The 17758-nt window shown below is 51.3% G+C and overlaps 4 protein-coding genes across 4 annotated transcripts; 1 reads left to right on the top strand and 3 right to left on the bottom strand.

Moving 5' to 3' along the window:
- Window positions 1–2: 2 nt before the first annotated feature.
- Window positions 3–2819, bottom strand: A1O5_00375 (uncharacterized protein; the record flags this gene model as incomplete). The annotated part of the gene is made up of 1 exon (XM_007740995.1): window positions 3–2819. One exon carries the CDS (start codon window positions 2817–2819, stop codon window positions 3–5), a length of 2817 nt encoding a protein of 938 aa, XP_007739185.1.
- A 1198-nt stretch (window positions 2820–4017) lies between these two features.
- A1O5_00374 (uncharacterized protein) lies at window positions 4018–6770 on the bottom strand (the record flags this gene model as incomplete). Its single annotated transcript, XM_007740994.1, has 2 exons — window positions 4018–6189; window positions 6240–6770. 2 exons carry the CDS (start codon window positions 6768–6770, stop codon window positions 4018–4020), a joined length of 2703 nt encoding a protein of 900 aa, XP_007739184.1.
- Window positions 6771–8857: 2087 nt separating this feature from the next.
- On the bottom strand, window positions 8858–10967 carry A1O5_00373 (uncharacterized protein; the record flags this gene model as incomplete). Its single annotated transcript, XM_007740993.1, has 2 exons — window positions 8858–10817; window positions 10912–10967. The coding sequence occupies 2 exons, from the start codon at window positions 10965–10967 to the stop codon at window positions 8858–8860; spliced, it is 2016 nt and encodes a 671-aa protein (XP_007739183.1).
- Window positions 10968–13030: 2063 nt separating this feature from the next.
- On the top strand, window positions 13031–16177 carry A1O5_00372 (uncharacterized protein; the record flags this gene model as incomplete). Its single annotated transcript, XM_007740992.1, has 1 exon — window positions 13031–16177. One exon carries the CDS (start codon window positions 13031–13033, stop codon window positions 16175–16177), a length of 3147 nt encoding a protein of 1048 aa, XP_007739182.1.
- Between the last annotated feature and the right edge of the window lie 1581 nt (window positions 16178–17758).

The raw sequence follows: 17758 nt of genomic DNA, 5'->3' as shown, positions 1-17758 counted from the left end.
CATCAAGCAGCCGTGTCTCCACCACAATCTATGTTCAACAACTCCATTCCCACACCCACCACCAAAACCCTTAATGTAAGCCCTGCCTTCTGGTTATCCTCGTTACTATTTACGATGGTCCCCTGATCATCTTCAATAACCTGTAGACCACTGACATCCGCGACTGCTGTCCATCCACTTCCGAGGGGGTAGACCTGGATGGCTTCAAACAACTGATCATCCTCGACTCGGCTCAGAAGAGGGTCACCGTTCTTTTCCGAGCGGACATGTACATTCCAAACTCTGACGCGCTGGTCGTTTCCCACAGTAACCACCACAACTGAAAAGCCTGTTCGTGTGCGCCTAGGATCTGTGATCTTCAAGGCTGTGAGAGCAGCGGCGTGGGCGGCGGGAATGACGATCGTTCGGAAGTGGTGTGGTAATTGCCTTCGGGTGTCGTTTTCTTCGTACGCGATCGTCGCCAAAGGCCGAGAAGTAAGCAGTGTCAAACCCAGCGCATTGTCATCGCCACCTGTTGCGATGAGGCAAGCTGTCCGGCTAACGGATACGATGTCGATGGCCAGGACGCTGCTTTGATGCACCTTATGAACTTCCATTTGGAGTCGTGACTCTGCATGTGGTAAGACAGCCAAGTGCTTGGGTAGAGGGCGTGAATCCAGAAGGCTGAGATTCAGAAACCCATTGGTGCCCGCAGATATCGTCTTGATCTGATGCTCGTCGGGTCCAAAGGTTGAAGCCGAGGTGAAAGAGGGCGAAAGGAACAAAGCCTGCATGACGCAGAAGGAACCGTGGCTGATTTCTTGTAGTGTCTCAAACATCTCTTGGTTTCTGGTCGGTGCAGGAGTGTATCGTACCACCTTTGTCTTTCCGTTGGAATATGCCATCACAATCCTGTAAACTTCTTTGGCGTCCTTACTTCCATTGCTCGCACACCGCAAGTCGAAACTCATGATCCGCGCATCCGAATCCTCTTCCTCCGTCGGCATCACGTCCCACAACACGACCCCAGCTTCAATGCCAGGCACATTAAAGCTGAGTTTCCACACATAGAACTCGTCGCATCCAGCACTGCTGAAAAGATATCCTCCAACTGGTGAGAATAAAAGATGTTGGATGCCTGTGTTGTGTCGCTTCAGAGTTGATATAGCCCGAAATGTAGAGGAATTTGTCAGCGCCAAATTCGCTGAGGGTTGAGATCGGTAGGAATTTTCTGTAGCAACGGGCACAGCAAAGAGTTGAATATTGGTGTCTTCAGCTCCTGTAGCTATAAGAACTCGCGCGTGGCCTTCGTTTCTGAAGTCCGTGTAAGGCAGAGGACTACGCGCCACGGCTTTGATCTCGCGCCCGTGACCTCCTTTTTGAAGCACTTTATGGCTAGAACCTTGGTCTGAGTGCCAGTTCAATCTGCCAGCTTTGGTCCAAACAAAGGACTTCATGACGCCGTCGCAAAACATGGAAGAGTCTCGAAAAGACCAGCTCCGATGAGACCCACCACATTCAATGGATAACACTTCGGACTGCTGCGTTTCATTCCAGACGACAAAGAACGTCGAACGAAAGCCATAGAGTATCAAATCTGGCTCTGTTGTAGGTGGTAATCCTTCAGTGGAAGTAAAGAAAGCGCCTTCAATGCTGGGGCCGAATGGAGGCGCAGAGAGGTGAACGATGGACACAGTGGGTCCTGTCCCGTCTCCAGATGATAGCCAGTTGACACGATGTATCGCATAAATGCCGTCGCGCCCTGTTGTTAGGATGTGTATCGATTTTGTGAAAGGCTTCGGATCTTGCCCTAGAATACTGATCGAAGTGACACTATCCGTGCCGTGGGCATGGCGGAGGCAGCGCGGTTCCCCGGATGTTTCTGATTCAGCTGTCACATGGGGGTATACCGCAAGCGCACCAGCACGAGAGCCCAGAAGCAACAGTCCGCTTGAGCTGTCGTAACAACAGGATGTAATAATGAATGTTTCTGGCATTCTCAGACGTGTATGGCTCACCTGAACTGAACTGTCTTTCATGTTCACCCAGAGGATGAGTGCATTTTTGTTCGCCAGGACGGCAATAACGCAAGTTGTCGAAGTCGGTACTCTCGTCGACCGTTGAGAGGCAAGCTGCATCCAAGAGATTCCACATTCAAGGTCACATTTGACTGGTACTACAGATTTGAGACCAATGAGAAACGCAGTAAGTCCGCCTCTCTGAGATGCAACGAGAACGAGCTGTTGGCTTCCAGCCGGGCATAGCACAAGACCACCTTTTCCTGGATTCTGCATCAGTTTACTCCAGTTCAGCCCGCCGTGCTCAGCGGTCAGTCGGAACAGATCGCCGTTGTCCGTGGTCGCGAGGCATTCATGCGAGTCCACCAATAAATAATTCTTCAATGCCATCGAAGAACCAGTAATTTCCGCAAAGGGTTCTGAGAGGGTTAAAGAGTAACCCATGCTTCCACGAGGGATGTCGAGTTTTCTGGAGATTATCTGCCCGTCAGCACCGCCAGTGTGAACGAGCAAACCTTGGCCTTCATTGACGCAAGACATAGACCATGCATTCTTCCCAAAGTGATGTCGATCACTTGACTCTGGTCTGAGAAGTGTCGTTGAATGCAACTCCGGTCGAGTCTGGGCAGGGAGCTCAATGGTCCACAATTGACATGCACCATCTTCACCTCGTGATAAAAGCCACAATCTATTTCCGTTCTCGCCGACCTGTTCTTGTACGAATTGCACGCCCCAGATGCGAGACAGATGACCCCACGCGGATGCAATCTGATCCTTGCCACCGTGAGCAGCATGTCCAAAGCCGGTTTCCCTCGACCCCATATCGCCCCCGGCGTCGTATTGCGTATATTCACAGTCACCAATGCACCAAATTCTTACCGTACGGTCGTCGGAACAGCTTGCCAACAAGCGGCTGTGTGTACCCCCCAGCTCGAAAGCTTCCGAAATAGACACACCAAAAACGGAGCCCCTGTGGCCATTAAAGATGTGTCTGAGCGATGGCGACCACTGCCCATCGTTTTCTTTCCTTGAGCAAATCCAGACTAGAATTTCTCCAAAGACAGTTCCGGACGCCACGACTATCAGTCCCGGTTGGGCAACAAAGAGAGACCCGGAGTACAGAAATGACCTCGGACCAATCACCAGGGCTGGCTTTCCGCACTCCAGGGCCTTTTCATTTGTGACCTCGAGAACGGGCACCTCCTGGAGCTGATCGTGTGCTGTGAGTAGGAAAATGCAGGATTCGTGAATAGCGGCGTCCAGAATCCAGTCTCTGCAGTTCAACTGTCTTGACAAAATGAGTTTAGGCACTGTATGAGGTGAAGCAGTAGTGGGTTTCTGAATCGTCAACCGGCCGAGTCGCAACAACGCCCCTCCCCAGAACACGACCCGAGGATTTTGAACCCCGTCTTGATCTGCATCTTTTGAATCTGTCTGGACACCACAGACTGGTTGAGTCTCGAAGATCCGTGTAGATATGATTATGGCCCCGCTTTCATCATAGATATGAAGAAAGGGGCCCTGCCCTGCGAGAACCAGCAAGTCTCCATCAACCAGGACCGACCTAAGAGCAGTTACTGGGAGACATGCGGCTTGTGACTGGGTTCGTCAGCAACTGGGTTCGTAGGGGGTCTTGACAATTCACCTCTATAGAGCATGTTATCATTGGGGTGCAATATTGGTCCGATCTATTTGCCTTGTGGCTGGCTTGACCTGTGGAAGATGAGGGAGTTCAAGAGGCACACAGAAATCCTCAAGACGTGGGAAGGCGGCGCGTGAGCTAGTCTAGAATGGGGGGAAATATGCCGCTGCTCTACTGTTATGCCGGGAGGTTGTCGGTATGTAGCCAATCTACTTCGTAATTCGAGTAGTCTATTTAGAAGCAGCGACGAGGCTGAGTGTTCTCCTATCCACGGGTATGCTTTCGCCCTTCCAATAGCCGATATCATTCTAATTCTCTTCATCTCTGAGTTTTGCTTCTACAGCCAAGGAAGCACCAAGCACTGGCCTGCTGCTGCTCTTAGAGATGTGCCTTTGCAGTTGTTGCTGGCAGCTGTTGCCCAACTTCCCAATCCGCCAGAAATCGCACATTGACGTTTCTTCCTCTGAGACCGTTTACTCCCACTTTAACCTCCTGTCCTGGCAGTATATCGAACATGTTATCGTCCCACAGTGGCTCGGGCTCGTCCTCTTTTTCACTTCCGTCGTACACAGGCTCAAGCCAACAACCCTTGAGCGGCTGATTAGTAGTGACTGTCACCAGATTCTCAAAATGCGTATCGTTGAAGTTGGTATTGGTGCGATCATTCTTCACGCTCTGGACGGAAACCGTTACTCTTGTGTCGGTAGGCCACTGCAGATACCGGTATGGCTCGGGCCAGTCAGTGAATCTTGCTAACACCTTTTTGCTCGATGGGTCGATGAGGCTTGCGTCAAGAATGATCAGACTTTCTTCGGTCCACGATGAATGGGGTTCCAGGCTTCCGAGTTCGGTATTGTAACCTGCTGACAAGGTCACCTCGGAGCTCACTCCAGCCCAGTTCAAGTCAACCGCCTTTCCGCTATGAAGGTCGTATGCTCTCATTTCCAGGGTGCACTTAACTTCGTCTGAAGTTGTATTGTGTGCGAAGAGGGCGAAATTCGGGATGTATGAATCTTTGGGCTTATCTTCGTCGATCCACCGAGAGCGAGGCGTGCGTTCAATGCCGACACTAATCGGGGCAAAGTTTCGGCGAATCGTATAGAAGGCAGGTTTCGGACGGAGATAGTAGTCGATGTATGCCCAGCTTGTCACCGGGTAAACATCATTCAGTTGCCAGATGATGGCTCCTGCACATTCCTCTTTCCCTTTGCCCCCAAACTTCCGCTTCCAATCGCGCAAGGCATAGCCGTATGCCTCACTTTGCAAAAGCTGAGAGCAGTATGCGAAATTCTCAAGCTTCATATCATATCGGAAGTTCTCTGACAAGTACCGAGCGATACGCGTCTCCGCGCCGTGACCCTTGTTGTGGCAGTCAATGGTGCGAGATTGGGGATGACGGTCCTTCGGATCAGGTGCAAAAACATCCACTGTACGCATGATGGGGAACCCGTGCATGCCGAATTCGGAGACAAACCGTCCGGAGAGCTCTCCATATTTTTGGTAAGAGTGCTGCGGCCCGTGCCATACAGCCCACTGGTGAAGATCCCCGAATGTAGTATCACTTGCATTTACACCCTCTTCGCCCCAAGGGGACGATGGCCAGTATTGCACCGTAGGACACAGGTTCTCGCAGACCTTCGGGAGAAGGTCGAGATAGATCTTCCGTGCAGGGAAAGTACTATTTTCGAAGGGTCCTTTATGGTCTTTAAAATCGTATGGCTCGCCAAAAAAGTCCTGGATCCCGAAATCTTCGTTGTTTCCACACAAAAGGGCTAGTGAGGCGCGGTTGCGCATTCGAATAGTCTGTGCTTCGGCCTCAGCTTTAACGCTGTCGAGAAATTCTTTGTGGACAGGATAGTCACCACATGCAAATGCATAGTCGTGCCAAACCAGCATGCCCATCTCGTCGCAGGCATCAAAGAAGTCCTCTGTCTCATAAATTCCGCCTCCCCAGACCCGAATCATGTTCAGATGGTGGTACTTGGAAAGTCGAATCCAATCAAAGTATCTTTCACGCGTCATAGTCGGCAATAAGTTGTCTCCGGGAATCCAGTTGCCTCCTTGGCAGAAGATATCGCGGCCATTGACATTGAAGAGAAATGTCTTGCCCGGAGCATTATCGAGAGGGCGTTGAATCACTTTGATGGTCCTTATACCATATCGAATGGTACTAGCATCAAGCTGGCCCGAGGATTCGTCTAGAAGAGACACCGAAACATTGTATAGATGTTGTGGGCCTTGACCATTAGGCCACCAGAGTTTGGGCTCTACTATAGTGACCCTAGCCGAACCTTTTTTTGAGTTGTCCAGTGCGATATCGAACTCCTGTGACACTTGTGAAAGAGCTTGATCGAGAATGCTGACTTTGGCTACCCTAGCAGGCGGTCCAGCTGCTTGCACGCCAATTGTTAGCGTAGCTGTTGAGTGGTCCCCGGCCAGCTCTGTAGTGATGTAGACATCGTCCAGTCTTGCAGTGTACGTCTCCAGATAGATGGGCATGTATGGACCAGCGGTCACTATTACCGGACCCCAGTCCCAGCCCCAGTGGTACTATATCATCATCAATAGAAAGATAAGGCCTTCGAAAAGTCGACGCGTACCTGTGCCTTCCGAATATGGTTCCTCCTTTTGTCTCGAATCACTTGTTTTCTAGGACCAAACTTAGCCTCCAATTCATCACCCTTCTTCAACGCACTCTCAAAGAGTATCAAAAGTTCGTTCTCTTGTCCCTCGGGATTCAAGTGACTGGTCACATCCACTCGATAAGGGATAAACATGTTGTCGCTTTTGAGGATCTCTCTGCCGTTCAAGGAGACAGTTGCAAATGTGTCCAATCCCTCAAACACCAAATCAGCAATGCCTGAGTTGCCGAGACCGTTCGGTGTCGGAAAAGAGCAGGAATACTCCCAGTCCATACCACCAACCCACTGGATCTGACGCTCGTTTTCGCCTAGATTTGGGTCCGGAATGATATTCTTTGCGAGGAGCTCCATTTGTACGACCGATGGGAAAGCAGTAACCGGAGTCCAAGTCTTGGGATCTAGGATGCTGTCTGTTTTGGATATGCCATTGGCATCTGCTAGACGCCATTTCCACCTTGCGGCTAATGCATGTCGCTGCTTCGCTGCCATTTTGAGATCGTGACCGGGTGAGTTGTTGAGGACGAAAGCAGGCAGATCCCACGGTCCAAAAAAGTTACAAAAAGCAGCCTTAATATCAACCTAGCATTATGCAGCCATTGCTGTCAATCAACTCGAGTCTGACTCGGCAAGACAACATCCTCTAGTAAGTCCGAAATGCCGGATAGGAAGCCTCGGTCTCTGCGCTGGCTCCATTTTCGGTTTGGTGTTCACGTCGTCGACCCTAGGATGTATCTTGGCGGACCTGATGTGAAAATCTTGTGGGGTAGTAGTCTTCGAATACTTGCCGAGGGTGCAACGCTTCTGTTATTGATGGTGTAGGAAGGAATAGATGTAAGCGGGCATATATAGTCCCGAAATGTATCCACACTCAGCGGAAGTACATATCTCCTCCAATCAGTGAGAGAAAGTAGTGTGGTTCCGTAGTTAAAAGCAACATCACACGTTCGATGTCAACCTCACCTGCTCAGCACCACCGAGAGCTAGAGAATCCTCCATGGAGAGGTGAAGTTCCACCATCTGCATTTCAGTCCAGTTCAGCAGGCATGGGAATGAGATACGACTGCTCTATAGCCGGGGGGAGGGTCGTCTTGTCCATCAGATGCCGGGGGCGAAGTGAAGCAATTGTCGTGCCTAGTCAGCATTTGATTGTCAGTAGGTCTCTAATGGAAGCCGACCCATGTAGTCCGCAATGGATCCACAGGTGAGCTCAGGCAAGTATTCAATCACTTCATGTTGTGGCTCCAAACTCCCGACACAACAATTCAGTTGAGTGATTTGATCGTCGCTCAAGCTTCGCATTTTACTTTTCCATCATCAGAGACTCGTTCTGGGTTTCCTAAACGAATCTTACCACCTCACCTGTTTGGTGACTACCACGACTGCTTACTCGGAATTCGGCTCTCCGCTTCAAGAATGTTGGACGTGAAGGTATAGTGATGAGGTCCTTTGTAGTGGCTGGATTGTGAGCAGAGCCGTGTGTGGCGTTCAGCATCCGTTTCAGATTATGCCTGTGGTTTAGTCTCCGGCCTCCTTACTGTAACAACTAGCTCACTAACGGTCGTAGAGCTGTAGATACGATTGATCACCAGATCGAACCGAATACCAACCGTTACAATTTGCAACAGACAGTTGCCAGTCCCTTCAGAATTTCTTGTGATCAAAAAACCGTGTTCAGACATATTGACTTCGTGGGTGACTTCTTAGAACAATTCTGGCGAAGCTTGGTTTTCGACGATTAGGACTTTTTCTTCGAGTTGCTCGTAAGGGATTATAACAAGGCTTTCGATTGGGGTTTTTTTAAAAATAAAAATAAAAATAAAAATAAAAAAAAAAGGAAAAGAAGAGGGGGCAACAATGTCGGTTGCTTGGACATCGGAGTCTGTGGAAGAAATTCCAATCTTCGGGTAAAACACGACTCAAGCAGCACTCCCTGACCTGAGAGTGGCAGATGTGCAGCCCTGCACAGTCTCTTTTGGGACTGTCGGAATTCCTGCGTTTTTGGTTACGCAAAGACAACCATGTCATGTTTGCGCAAGCAGCATCCATGGCTCTCTCTCAAGCTCCTCAGGATACTCTGGGCACTAAAACAGCAGCACGAGTTGTACCTCAAAATCCGTCGTATTTGGCCAGCCAATTTTGGTTTGGTATCTTCATCTCTGTCCACTCTGCACCGGCAAATGTAAGCTGCATTTCAAAGGCGTCACTGGATGGTTTAAATGTTGAGGATTTGTAACCCAGGGTTTTTGGTCTGAACAATGTGATGAGTTGATTGATCGTGGACTGAGGAATGAAAGATTTGTAGGAACAAAAGCTTGCACGGGGGCAAAACCTTGTCATAGTACAGCGACGGGAAATTGACGCCATCAGCCTGTCGCCTCAAAGGTTGACACATGGGAAAGCAAGGCCACTCGACTGCATGCAAGCCGCGACAACCTCATTGCAGACCCAGTCAATTAGTGAAGCCCGGCAACTCTGGTACATCCTGATGGTGGAAAAACGGTGGTCAGCATCGAGCTACCTCTCGGAAAGCATCCCACTAATCTTGAGTTGGGCCCGGATTTATGTATTCATCGACCTCAAACATCAGGGAGCGGGTACCAGTTCAGTTGTTGATCCCCAAATGCAAGATCATAATTGAACCACTCCAAGAACGGACCTGGCGCTGTGATGTCCTGGCCGTCATAGTTCATAAAGTCCGCCGCGTTCCCCGATCTGATATTCGCAAGAAACTCTGTATATTGATCGATATCGACAGCGAGTTCAGAGTGCTGATCGTTCCAAGCCATGATACCATCGCGCAGCGCCTCAATAATGCTGCCGTATCTGTCCGCTGGCCTAGTATAGGGAGCCATGTCTTTGAATGCACGTATAGCGGCCTCCAGACTCTGTTTCCATTCATTGACAGCGGCATCATCATATAGACTCAATTTCTTAGCCACGGCGATAGAGAGTAGAGGAATCAGGCAGGCCTGAAAAAGCGCGAAAGTCGAGTGCCAGACTGAAACTCTATCGTGATGAAGGCCAGAACAGATCAGGTCGATAACCTCACTTGCTGAATTTTGACAGAGTGATACGACATTCCAGTCCTCGTCTGTGAATGCATTGTGGGCCATTCCATCGTCTGCCAGCCGCATCAGATGTGGCCGCGACAACAGGACGCGCACACCCAAGAAACGATATAACATAGTCTCCCGACTTAACCAGAAACGTTTTGGACATGAATTCTCCGACAAGAAGCGAAAATGATGGGATTTGCTCCAGATCTCGAGTTCGTCACTGAATGCGAATATTTCCCGGGGGGTAATATATGATAGCTGTGCCATTCGGTCTCCGATTTTCTGAGCAATGATGCAAAACTCGGCAGTGACGCGAAGTGATATCCCATGCCAATCTCTGTCATCAGACTCGATTTGTCCTTGCCGTGCAACACTCTCAGAGTGAGCAGAACTCGACGAGAGCTTGGTACTAGGCAAAGCAGTGTCCATTGTAAGCGGATCCCATCTTCCAACCCTAGGACGATGTAACAACAACCCTTGCCAGGCGTTAGCGCAGATCAGGCTCCACCAAGTTCTCCGTCTGACTTCAGCTCGAGACAATGCCAATGCTTCCTCATCCGGGTTCTGGCCGAGCTTTATCGTTCTGGCCGGTTCGCGATGTAGACCGATTGCGATGGCCATTCGAAACGCTGTACCCATGACCAGAAAGGCGGTGTTGGGCGAATTGATGTAGTATAGGTACAAGCCGCTCAAGAGAACTAACGCTTGCAGCATTTCCAGGTTTCCTGAGGTAAACATATTGTATCCAAGAACCTGCCGCGCCCGCTCGTGGTAAATGAAGTGAGATTGGTCGTCTCCTGCTGCTATGGAACCTAACGCCAGGACCATACTTGAAAGCGCCCTCCACCCGTCATCTGTTCGTTGTTGGGTGGAGAAATCCTCTCGGAAGCGAGCTTCATCCACCACCGGAACCAGGGCGTGGATCTGTTCGAAATACGCATCGACCACTATCTGTTGAGTAGACGGCAATGAGGAAAGCGTTGAAGATACAGGGCTGACATTCTGCACGGCTTGCGGAGACTCTTTGCTTGAACCCCGAATGACGAGCTGCTTTGGTTTCTGAAACGCAGATTTTCCTAGGTCCAAGAACGTTTGCTTTGCAGGGGGGCATATACTAAAAAGGACGTGCAAGAAGGCACCAGTGGAGGAGATGCGCGAGTAAGAGCCGGGGCGCTGGTGGAGAGCAAGGCCGTTAACAACATCGCCAACTGGCGGCTCCGAATCTTCCTCGTTCTGGGCCTCATTCCATTCTTCTTCGTCGGCTGGTATGTCGCTGAAAGAATGCGAAGCGTCAACGACGTCACGGGCAACGCCGCCGTCGGCCGCTGGCGAAGGGGTCTGGACCTCAACCTCGTTGCTGATCAGCCGGATGACACTCTCTCTCGACAGACCGGGGAGACTGTCGAAGTCAACGGCGGGCAAAAGCTGCTTGATAACCTGATTGCGAGCATTCAGAGCCTCGTTTAACTGGTCTATTGTCCTGGGTACCAGGCAGTCAGACGGAGCCGCAGACGCAAGCTTGCAAACTCACTTCCAAGAGGGATTTGTTCTCCGTTGTCGCTTTCTGTAACTACATCTGGATTCCAGCGAATGCTTCCGACAGTTTTGGCAGGGCAGAGAGCCACAGCATTTTATTTTCCTCCTTGTGCATTCGACGCAAGCACGATTGGTCCTGCGCGGTTCGGGGCGGGTGTGAAGTCTCTGTGGGCTCTGGCCTGGCGCGAAGAAAGTGGCATCGCCCGTGTCATCCATGATGCATTGCCACCGCTATTTGTTCAGTGGCATTTGATCTTCAGATGCGAGGATCATGCTTTTGATGAAAAAGGGGTCAAAAGAGATGTCGGGGTAATTCGATACCACGACGTACAAAGAGACGTTGGACAAAAGTTTGTTGCTTGTGCCTATGTCAGCCTTCGCCTGGGGATCGACCGATCTAGGGCCAGTTGGGTATCGGGTGCTCGGGGGCTCGGGGGCTCGGGGGCTCAGTGGCTGCACATCAGAGCGCACGGGGAGTGGGGGGCTTCTCTCAGGGGGTCACTAGGTCAAGTTGGGGGGCACCTGAAGCAGGACCAGAGGGGAGCCAAAGGGGGGAGCTTGGTGACGTTGGTGAAAGGTGGCTCCGGCTCTTGGCACTGGGACTAGCGAGGACAAGAAGGAAGAAGGCGAGAAAGATTGCTCTGCAAATTATTAGTACTGTAATACAAGGCACTCCGTACCGAATACCGAAGACCCCGGACACCGAGGTCGCAATCAGCCAACCTACCTGCCAGGTACAAGGACCTCGTTTAGTCACAATCGTAGAACAAAGACTCGATGCTCCAAGCGACCATTGTAGACACGGCTCAGATGATTCGAGTGGCCAGAATATTAGGTATCCTTGGGGCATGAGTTTCGACCCTGTGAAGGCTGCCCCGCGGGACATTCAAGACAACCTCCAAGAGCGCTTTTACGAAGAGAACAGAGCACAAAAAAAGCCAATCAGGTCAAATATCTAGGTAGATATATGAATGCAAATCTGTAGGGAATCTAGCGAGCCGTGATAATGCTTTGGTCTGCACTATATATCGAGAGAGTACCTCGTATGTAATGGGGACCATATGTACCTCGTACTTGGCGGGGCATGCGTCGATTCTCCTGATTGGTCGGTAAAAGCAGCGATTTACCCGCCAAACCCTTGAAGAAACTCCTGCCGTCTTGGCTCTCGTCGCCGATTTTACGAGGCGCTAACCTCCCATTTGTGTCCAGCTGGACCAGCCGTGCGTTTAATATACGCAATAACTACAGAATGCAAGCAAATCTAGTAACTTCAAGCAGTCACCAAACCACCTGCAAGACCGAGAGTCTCGCCTCCACTTCAGTTTTCGCGTCTCCAAACACGGAGCGAATACAATGAAGCACAACCAGCCCCAGACTATTGCCTTGTCCGACCCGGGCTCAGACTCAGACGAGGAGCCACCCAAGAATGAGAGAGCCTCAACGACCACTCGGCCTGTGCAAAAAGATTTGACAGACCATGGTCCTGATAAGCAGGTTGACGTGCGACGCCGGTTCATGCCACCGTCACCAGCGGCAGCACCCTTCTTGGCAAGACTGCGCGACTTAGCAAACAGTCAAGCAAAGCGATCAGCGGCAGGGCCACCCCAGAGTCCATCAACAAGACCCCTAACAAAAAACCCCTCAAGAGAAACACCGCTGAATACATCGTATACACCCATCCCATCTCCACCGCGAGAACGAAGCAGAGCATCTCTTACAGCACCGTTTCTTGGAGAACGATCGACTTCACAGAGCAAAAGTATAGTTCCATCCAAAAGCTCGACTTCTCCCACAAAACAACGGCATGGCGTCCGGAATACTAATTTGTCCACGGCTCATCAACGACCCCAGTCCCAGATATTGAATCACAAACAATCACCCGGCCTGGCGATTTCATCCTCTCCTGCAGGTTCCACGCCTCCCATTGCTCGAAATGGACAAAACGATAGCGCACCCAGTGGCAACGCAGAGCCACTCTCAAAAACTCACCCTCATGTTGCAAATAACCTTGACTGCAGCAGTTGTGCTCGGGCTCGCCTCGCGTGCGACGGTAAGACACCGGTCTGTGGTCATTGTCAGGAACAGGGAGTGGCCTGCCCTCACCGAGGCCCACCAAATTCTCCAGAAAAATCTAAAACGCCAGTATTCAAGTTGGACATGACAATCTCTGCTCGAAATACTAGCTCAGAAACCACCAAACAGACAACTCTACAAAAAGGGCAATCATCGAGTGAAAGCGATTCGGATGACTCGAGTGAGGACGAGATATCAGACTCAAGTAACCCAGACCCGGATCAAGAGCCTCCACTCAGGCTTGTTTTCCGTCCTCAGCCATCACAAAATTCAGATGCGGAACAAGAAGCGCCCACTGAAAAGCAGTCTCAAAAGAGCAGAGTAATCGAAGTCGAGAAAGATGAGAGTGTTGAGGAAGATGGCGGTGCTGAGGGGTCGTCCGCTGTGAGCGGGGAAGATGAGGATGATGACTGCATCAGTGTCTCGTCTGACTCTTCAGTCGAATCTATAGAGAAAGCCACCTTCCGTCCCTCTGTCAAATCTTTCACAAATTTACTGAAACGCATACGCCAGCAATTACGTGAATACCAGCAAACAAATGTCCTAGCCGATTTGAGGCAGGCAACTATCGACGCCAGGAAGTATTCTGGTCCCAAGCTCGACCCAAGTCTCCCATACCCTTTCAAGACACTCACCGAGGAGAGACGGAGAGGGTGGGATCCAGACGCAGAGGAAAACAAGGATGTGGAGGTAATTCCAGCACCTCAAAAGTGGGATCACACCGGCTCGATAATCCTGCCAAAAGCCAAGTCCATCGGCAGAGTCAATTCAAGTTTTCTTGCGCCAAATGTTCGGATCGCCACACATAGAGCCTACGATGATGAAGACGAGGACGATCCGGACTCCAGCATAAAATATGAAGAGTTCGAACTGCGCTACAAAACTGACTTCCAGGGGATGGAGCAGCAACGCCTATGCCAGGAGTTAATATACCTTTGGGAGCCCTGGGTCGAAGAACTATTGAAGCGCCTCCGAATCCAGAAGAGCGACGTCCTATACTTCTTTACGCAAGACCATTTTGAACCTGATCGCCAAATCGAGTTTAAATGCTGTGAGGGGTCTCGAACGGCGTGGAGAACAGAACAGAAGAGTGTTTGCAACACATGCAAACTGGCTGACCCACAGAGTCGCCAGAGCTATCTTGGTGAAGGCTTCAAGCGTCTGCCACGGCCTGATGACCGAAGCCTAGTTTTCGCAGGGCTAGCGGCTCGCGCCTTCCATAAGATGACAGGGTCAAGTCTGTGGCACATTGCCCTTGGCAGTACAATACAACCGCGAAATATGGACTCCGAGGCGGCCACGACGCAAGACCCCGGCTTCTGCTTAATCTGTTTTCGCCACCAGTGTCCAGATCACGGATCCTACGAGGAGCCTCCCGACGATGACGAAGGCCCGGAAACATCCAGAGCCTTTATAAACGACGATGAATCTGATCGGAACGTACGAAAGTTCGTGTCGCTGCCTCGTGCCAAGCGTGACGTTGAAAATAAGTCACATATATGCGGAATATTCTGCGTAGAATCGTCGACCAACTTGCGACAGATACTCGGCCGACAGCTCAACGGGAATATCAGCGGAGAGAGTCGGCCGCCAGAAAACTACATTAGGCCCATACTAGCAGATGATCACTTGTGCAGTTCGTCGTGCTTCTGGGATGTCACCAACCGCCGCGATATCACGGTATCAGAAGTAGAATTCCGCCCGTTTGTATCGGAGTCACAAAAAATCTCTGTCGAGAAGCTCATGGGCTTCTACCTCTACAATAAACGAGGCCCTTGCCTTATCTCACGAGTGATCAAGGAAGTAAGCTGCATGATGATTTTCAATCACATCATCTTCGCAATATTCAGAGTCAAGCATCCTCCCAATCCATGCCCGATAGCTACTAACACAAGTCCTACTCGGGGAGGTTCCAGCCAGATGGCACGCGGGAAGAAGAAACCAGCGCAGATAATTGATGTCTCCAGAAGTTCGGACTTAGAAAAGCGGGAGCCTTTTTTCCCTTGTTCCCATGAGGGACCGTGCATCAACAACCCGGCATGCTCATGCGCGACAAGCAAGGTACACTGTGAGCGGTTCTGCGGATGTGACGAGTCATGCAAACGACGCTTTCGGGGGTGCACCTGCAAAGCTGGCGGTAACAAGATCTGCTTCGAGGACAACAGGTGCGAGTGCTGGAAAATCAATCGTGAATGTGACCCCCATCTTTGTGGCAGATGTGGCGTGCTTGAAGTCCTGGATTCTTTTAACAAGTACCGGGATGACATCCGAAAGGGCCGCTGTAGGAACAACCGTATCCAGCTGGGCGTACCTGCCAACACCACCAGGGCTCCAAGCCAGGTCCAGGGCTATGGACTCTACGCCCTAACCAACATTCCAAGCGGGGACTTCATTGGCGAATATGTCGGAGAGATTATCAGCAAAACGGAGGGCGACAGAAGAGGCGCGCTCTATCATCTCCGAAATCAAGAATATCTCTTCGCCCTCAATGCGACTCAGGAGATCGACGCGTCCAATCACGGCAACAAGATGAGATATATGAACAACTCGCTGAAAGAAGAGAACGTTAATGTGGAGCCTAAAAGTCTGTGGTGCAATGGACAGGCGCGGATCGGGCTTTTTGCCAGGCGGCGTGTCAACGCGGGAGAAGAACTGTTGTGGACATATGGTTACAGTGAGGAACATGTCAAGAATTTTTGGGAGCCAGGAGAAAAGCCCGCAAGTGACCGAGCACTGCTCCCATATTCGGCGGAACGTGTCACACGGACCACAGGAACAGATAAGCTAGCAAAGGCAACCGGCGACAACGCTCGAGAAGATCGCAGCAGCCAGTCTCGTGTGCTACGTCAGCAACTGAAGCGTAGGAGAGAGGATGGCCAGAGCACTGGGGCAGGTTCAGGCGCCGATGAAGAAGCAGCACACAGCTCAACGAACGGCTCCACGGGCGGGCCAGCAGACGAGGCGACGCAAGATCCACCAATTGAAGATGCGGAGGATTCAGATTATGAGGCTAGGGGTCATGTATCGGATGACGGTGACCTGGGGGAGGACGAGCGGGATGTGGAGTCTGATCTTGACGGGTCCCGGAAAAGAAGGACCAAGGTGCAACAGCGCAACCGGACTAGCAATAATGGGGCGGGTGAGAGATGGAGGACGTCAGGGGCCAAGGACAAGAGAGGACGAGAGAGAGCACGCAACCACAAGCATGGGAAAAGGAAGGCAGAATTCTAGATGAAAGAGGAGGACGAACTCGGTCGAGCCGTCCATCAGTGTTAGGGACGACGGAGAAGCCCCAGGAAAGGAAGACTACCAAGGTGACTAACTGCTCGCTTGTTGGCCTTCTGTGGGTCGTTGGTGTGCCTCGTGGAGGCCCAGGAACAATGGAAGCTGGAACAAATGATGAGAACTGTGGTCTCGCTGTTGGACGGATTGGCCATTGATTCCCAACTGCAGGGTTGCGTGACGGCCATGATCTATGCTCGCTTTGGATGTAGGTACTGGGTACTGGGTACGGCTTACTTAGTCGCACAGTGGCGGTGCTACTGTACATTCCTTCCCGTAGCTTGGGCGGTTGAAAGATATTAGCCTGTTGGGCAGATGAGGAGCTTAAGGATCTCCACGACGAAGCAAGTGGCCGTGTTCGATGCTCTGTATTTGCCCCTGTACGTGTACATACCACTAAGGGACATGACAAAGAAGCTACGAGTAACTTGTCTACAGTGAACTGTCGCTGTGTGTGTGTGTGTGTGTGTGTGTGTGTGTGTGTGTGTGTGTGTGTGTGTGTGTGTGTGTGTGTGTGTGTGTGTGTGTGTGTGTGTGTGTGTGTGTGTGTGTGTGTGTGCCTGTCTTTATCTTTGATTCTTTGACGCAGTTCGATGACGTGAGCGGCGTGGACGTGGTGGCTGGCCCGCCATGTTGCTCTAGTGACCACTTAGTGCACCTGGAGCCACCTATGACGACCACAGAGGGCAGCTTCCTGGCCTACTAGCTGCCTAAAGCCACCTACGACGACCAGCCGACCTAAGTAGTTAATGTGGTTTGCGGTGCAGCGACTACCGGCCCTTACCCAGCATTCATCGATGGCTCTGGATGCCCGGCGTGCCTGAATGCCACGCAGCTCCAGCTCAAAAACCCAAAACCTGCAGCTTCCCCAAGCTCAGAGCTCGATCTTCTCACACAGCTCCATTCTCCTCCTTCTGTACCTGCGCCGCGTGAATATTTAATCCCGAACCCCTCCTCTGTCCGCTGTTTGCTATCTGGCTGTTAATTTGGTTGAGCCTGGCTTTGGTGAGTCGATACCCAGTATTGATTTCCATTCACCCTGGGATTGATGTCGGGAGTGGCGGTGGAGCCGACAAATGTTGCTGTTGCGGGCCCGTTCTCCTTGCTCTCGCCGTCACCATTCCCCTCCAGAAGGCCGCCCTGGGCGCTGGGGACTGGGGTCGACCATGCCCAAGGCCCATGCCAATGCCAATGACCAGCACACATGAGAGGCACCCAGGTGCCCCTGTCGTACGAGGTACACCCCTCGGGCTCAAGCCACAGCTCCCGCTCCGTTCCGGCACGTCATTCTGGGCCGTGAACCTCGACCTCTTTGTTGAAACCTCGTCACCATGCAACATCCTGCCACTGCCATCTTCGCTGACTCCCTTATCCGCTACTTTCCTCATAAACAACAGAAAACATCAACAATCTGGTTATCTTAAACTGCTGGCGTCATTTCACTAGAATCTATTCGCTCTTTGCTAACACCACGTCACACACAGAGAGCGCCTAGACCCCCTCCGCCCGTTTCCTGCCTGCGGTCACCCA

The sequence above is a fragment of the Cladophialophora psammophila genome (assembly GCF_000585535.1).
Source record: "Cladophialophora psammophila CBS 110553 chromosome Unknown aczJe-supercont1.1, whole genome shotgun sequence".
Classification (NCBI taxonomy): domain Eukaryota; kingdom Fungi; phylum Ascomycota; class Eurotiomycetes; order Chaetothyriales; family Herpotrichiellaceae; genus Cladophialophora; species Cladophialophora psammophila.
This window is presented reverse-complemented; position numbering and strand designations above follow the sequence as displayed.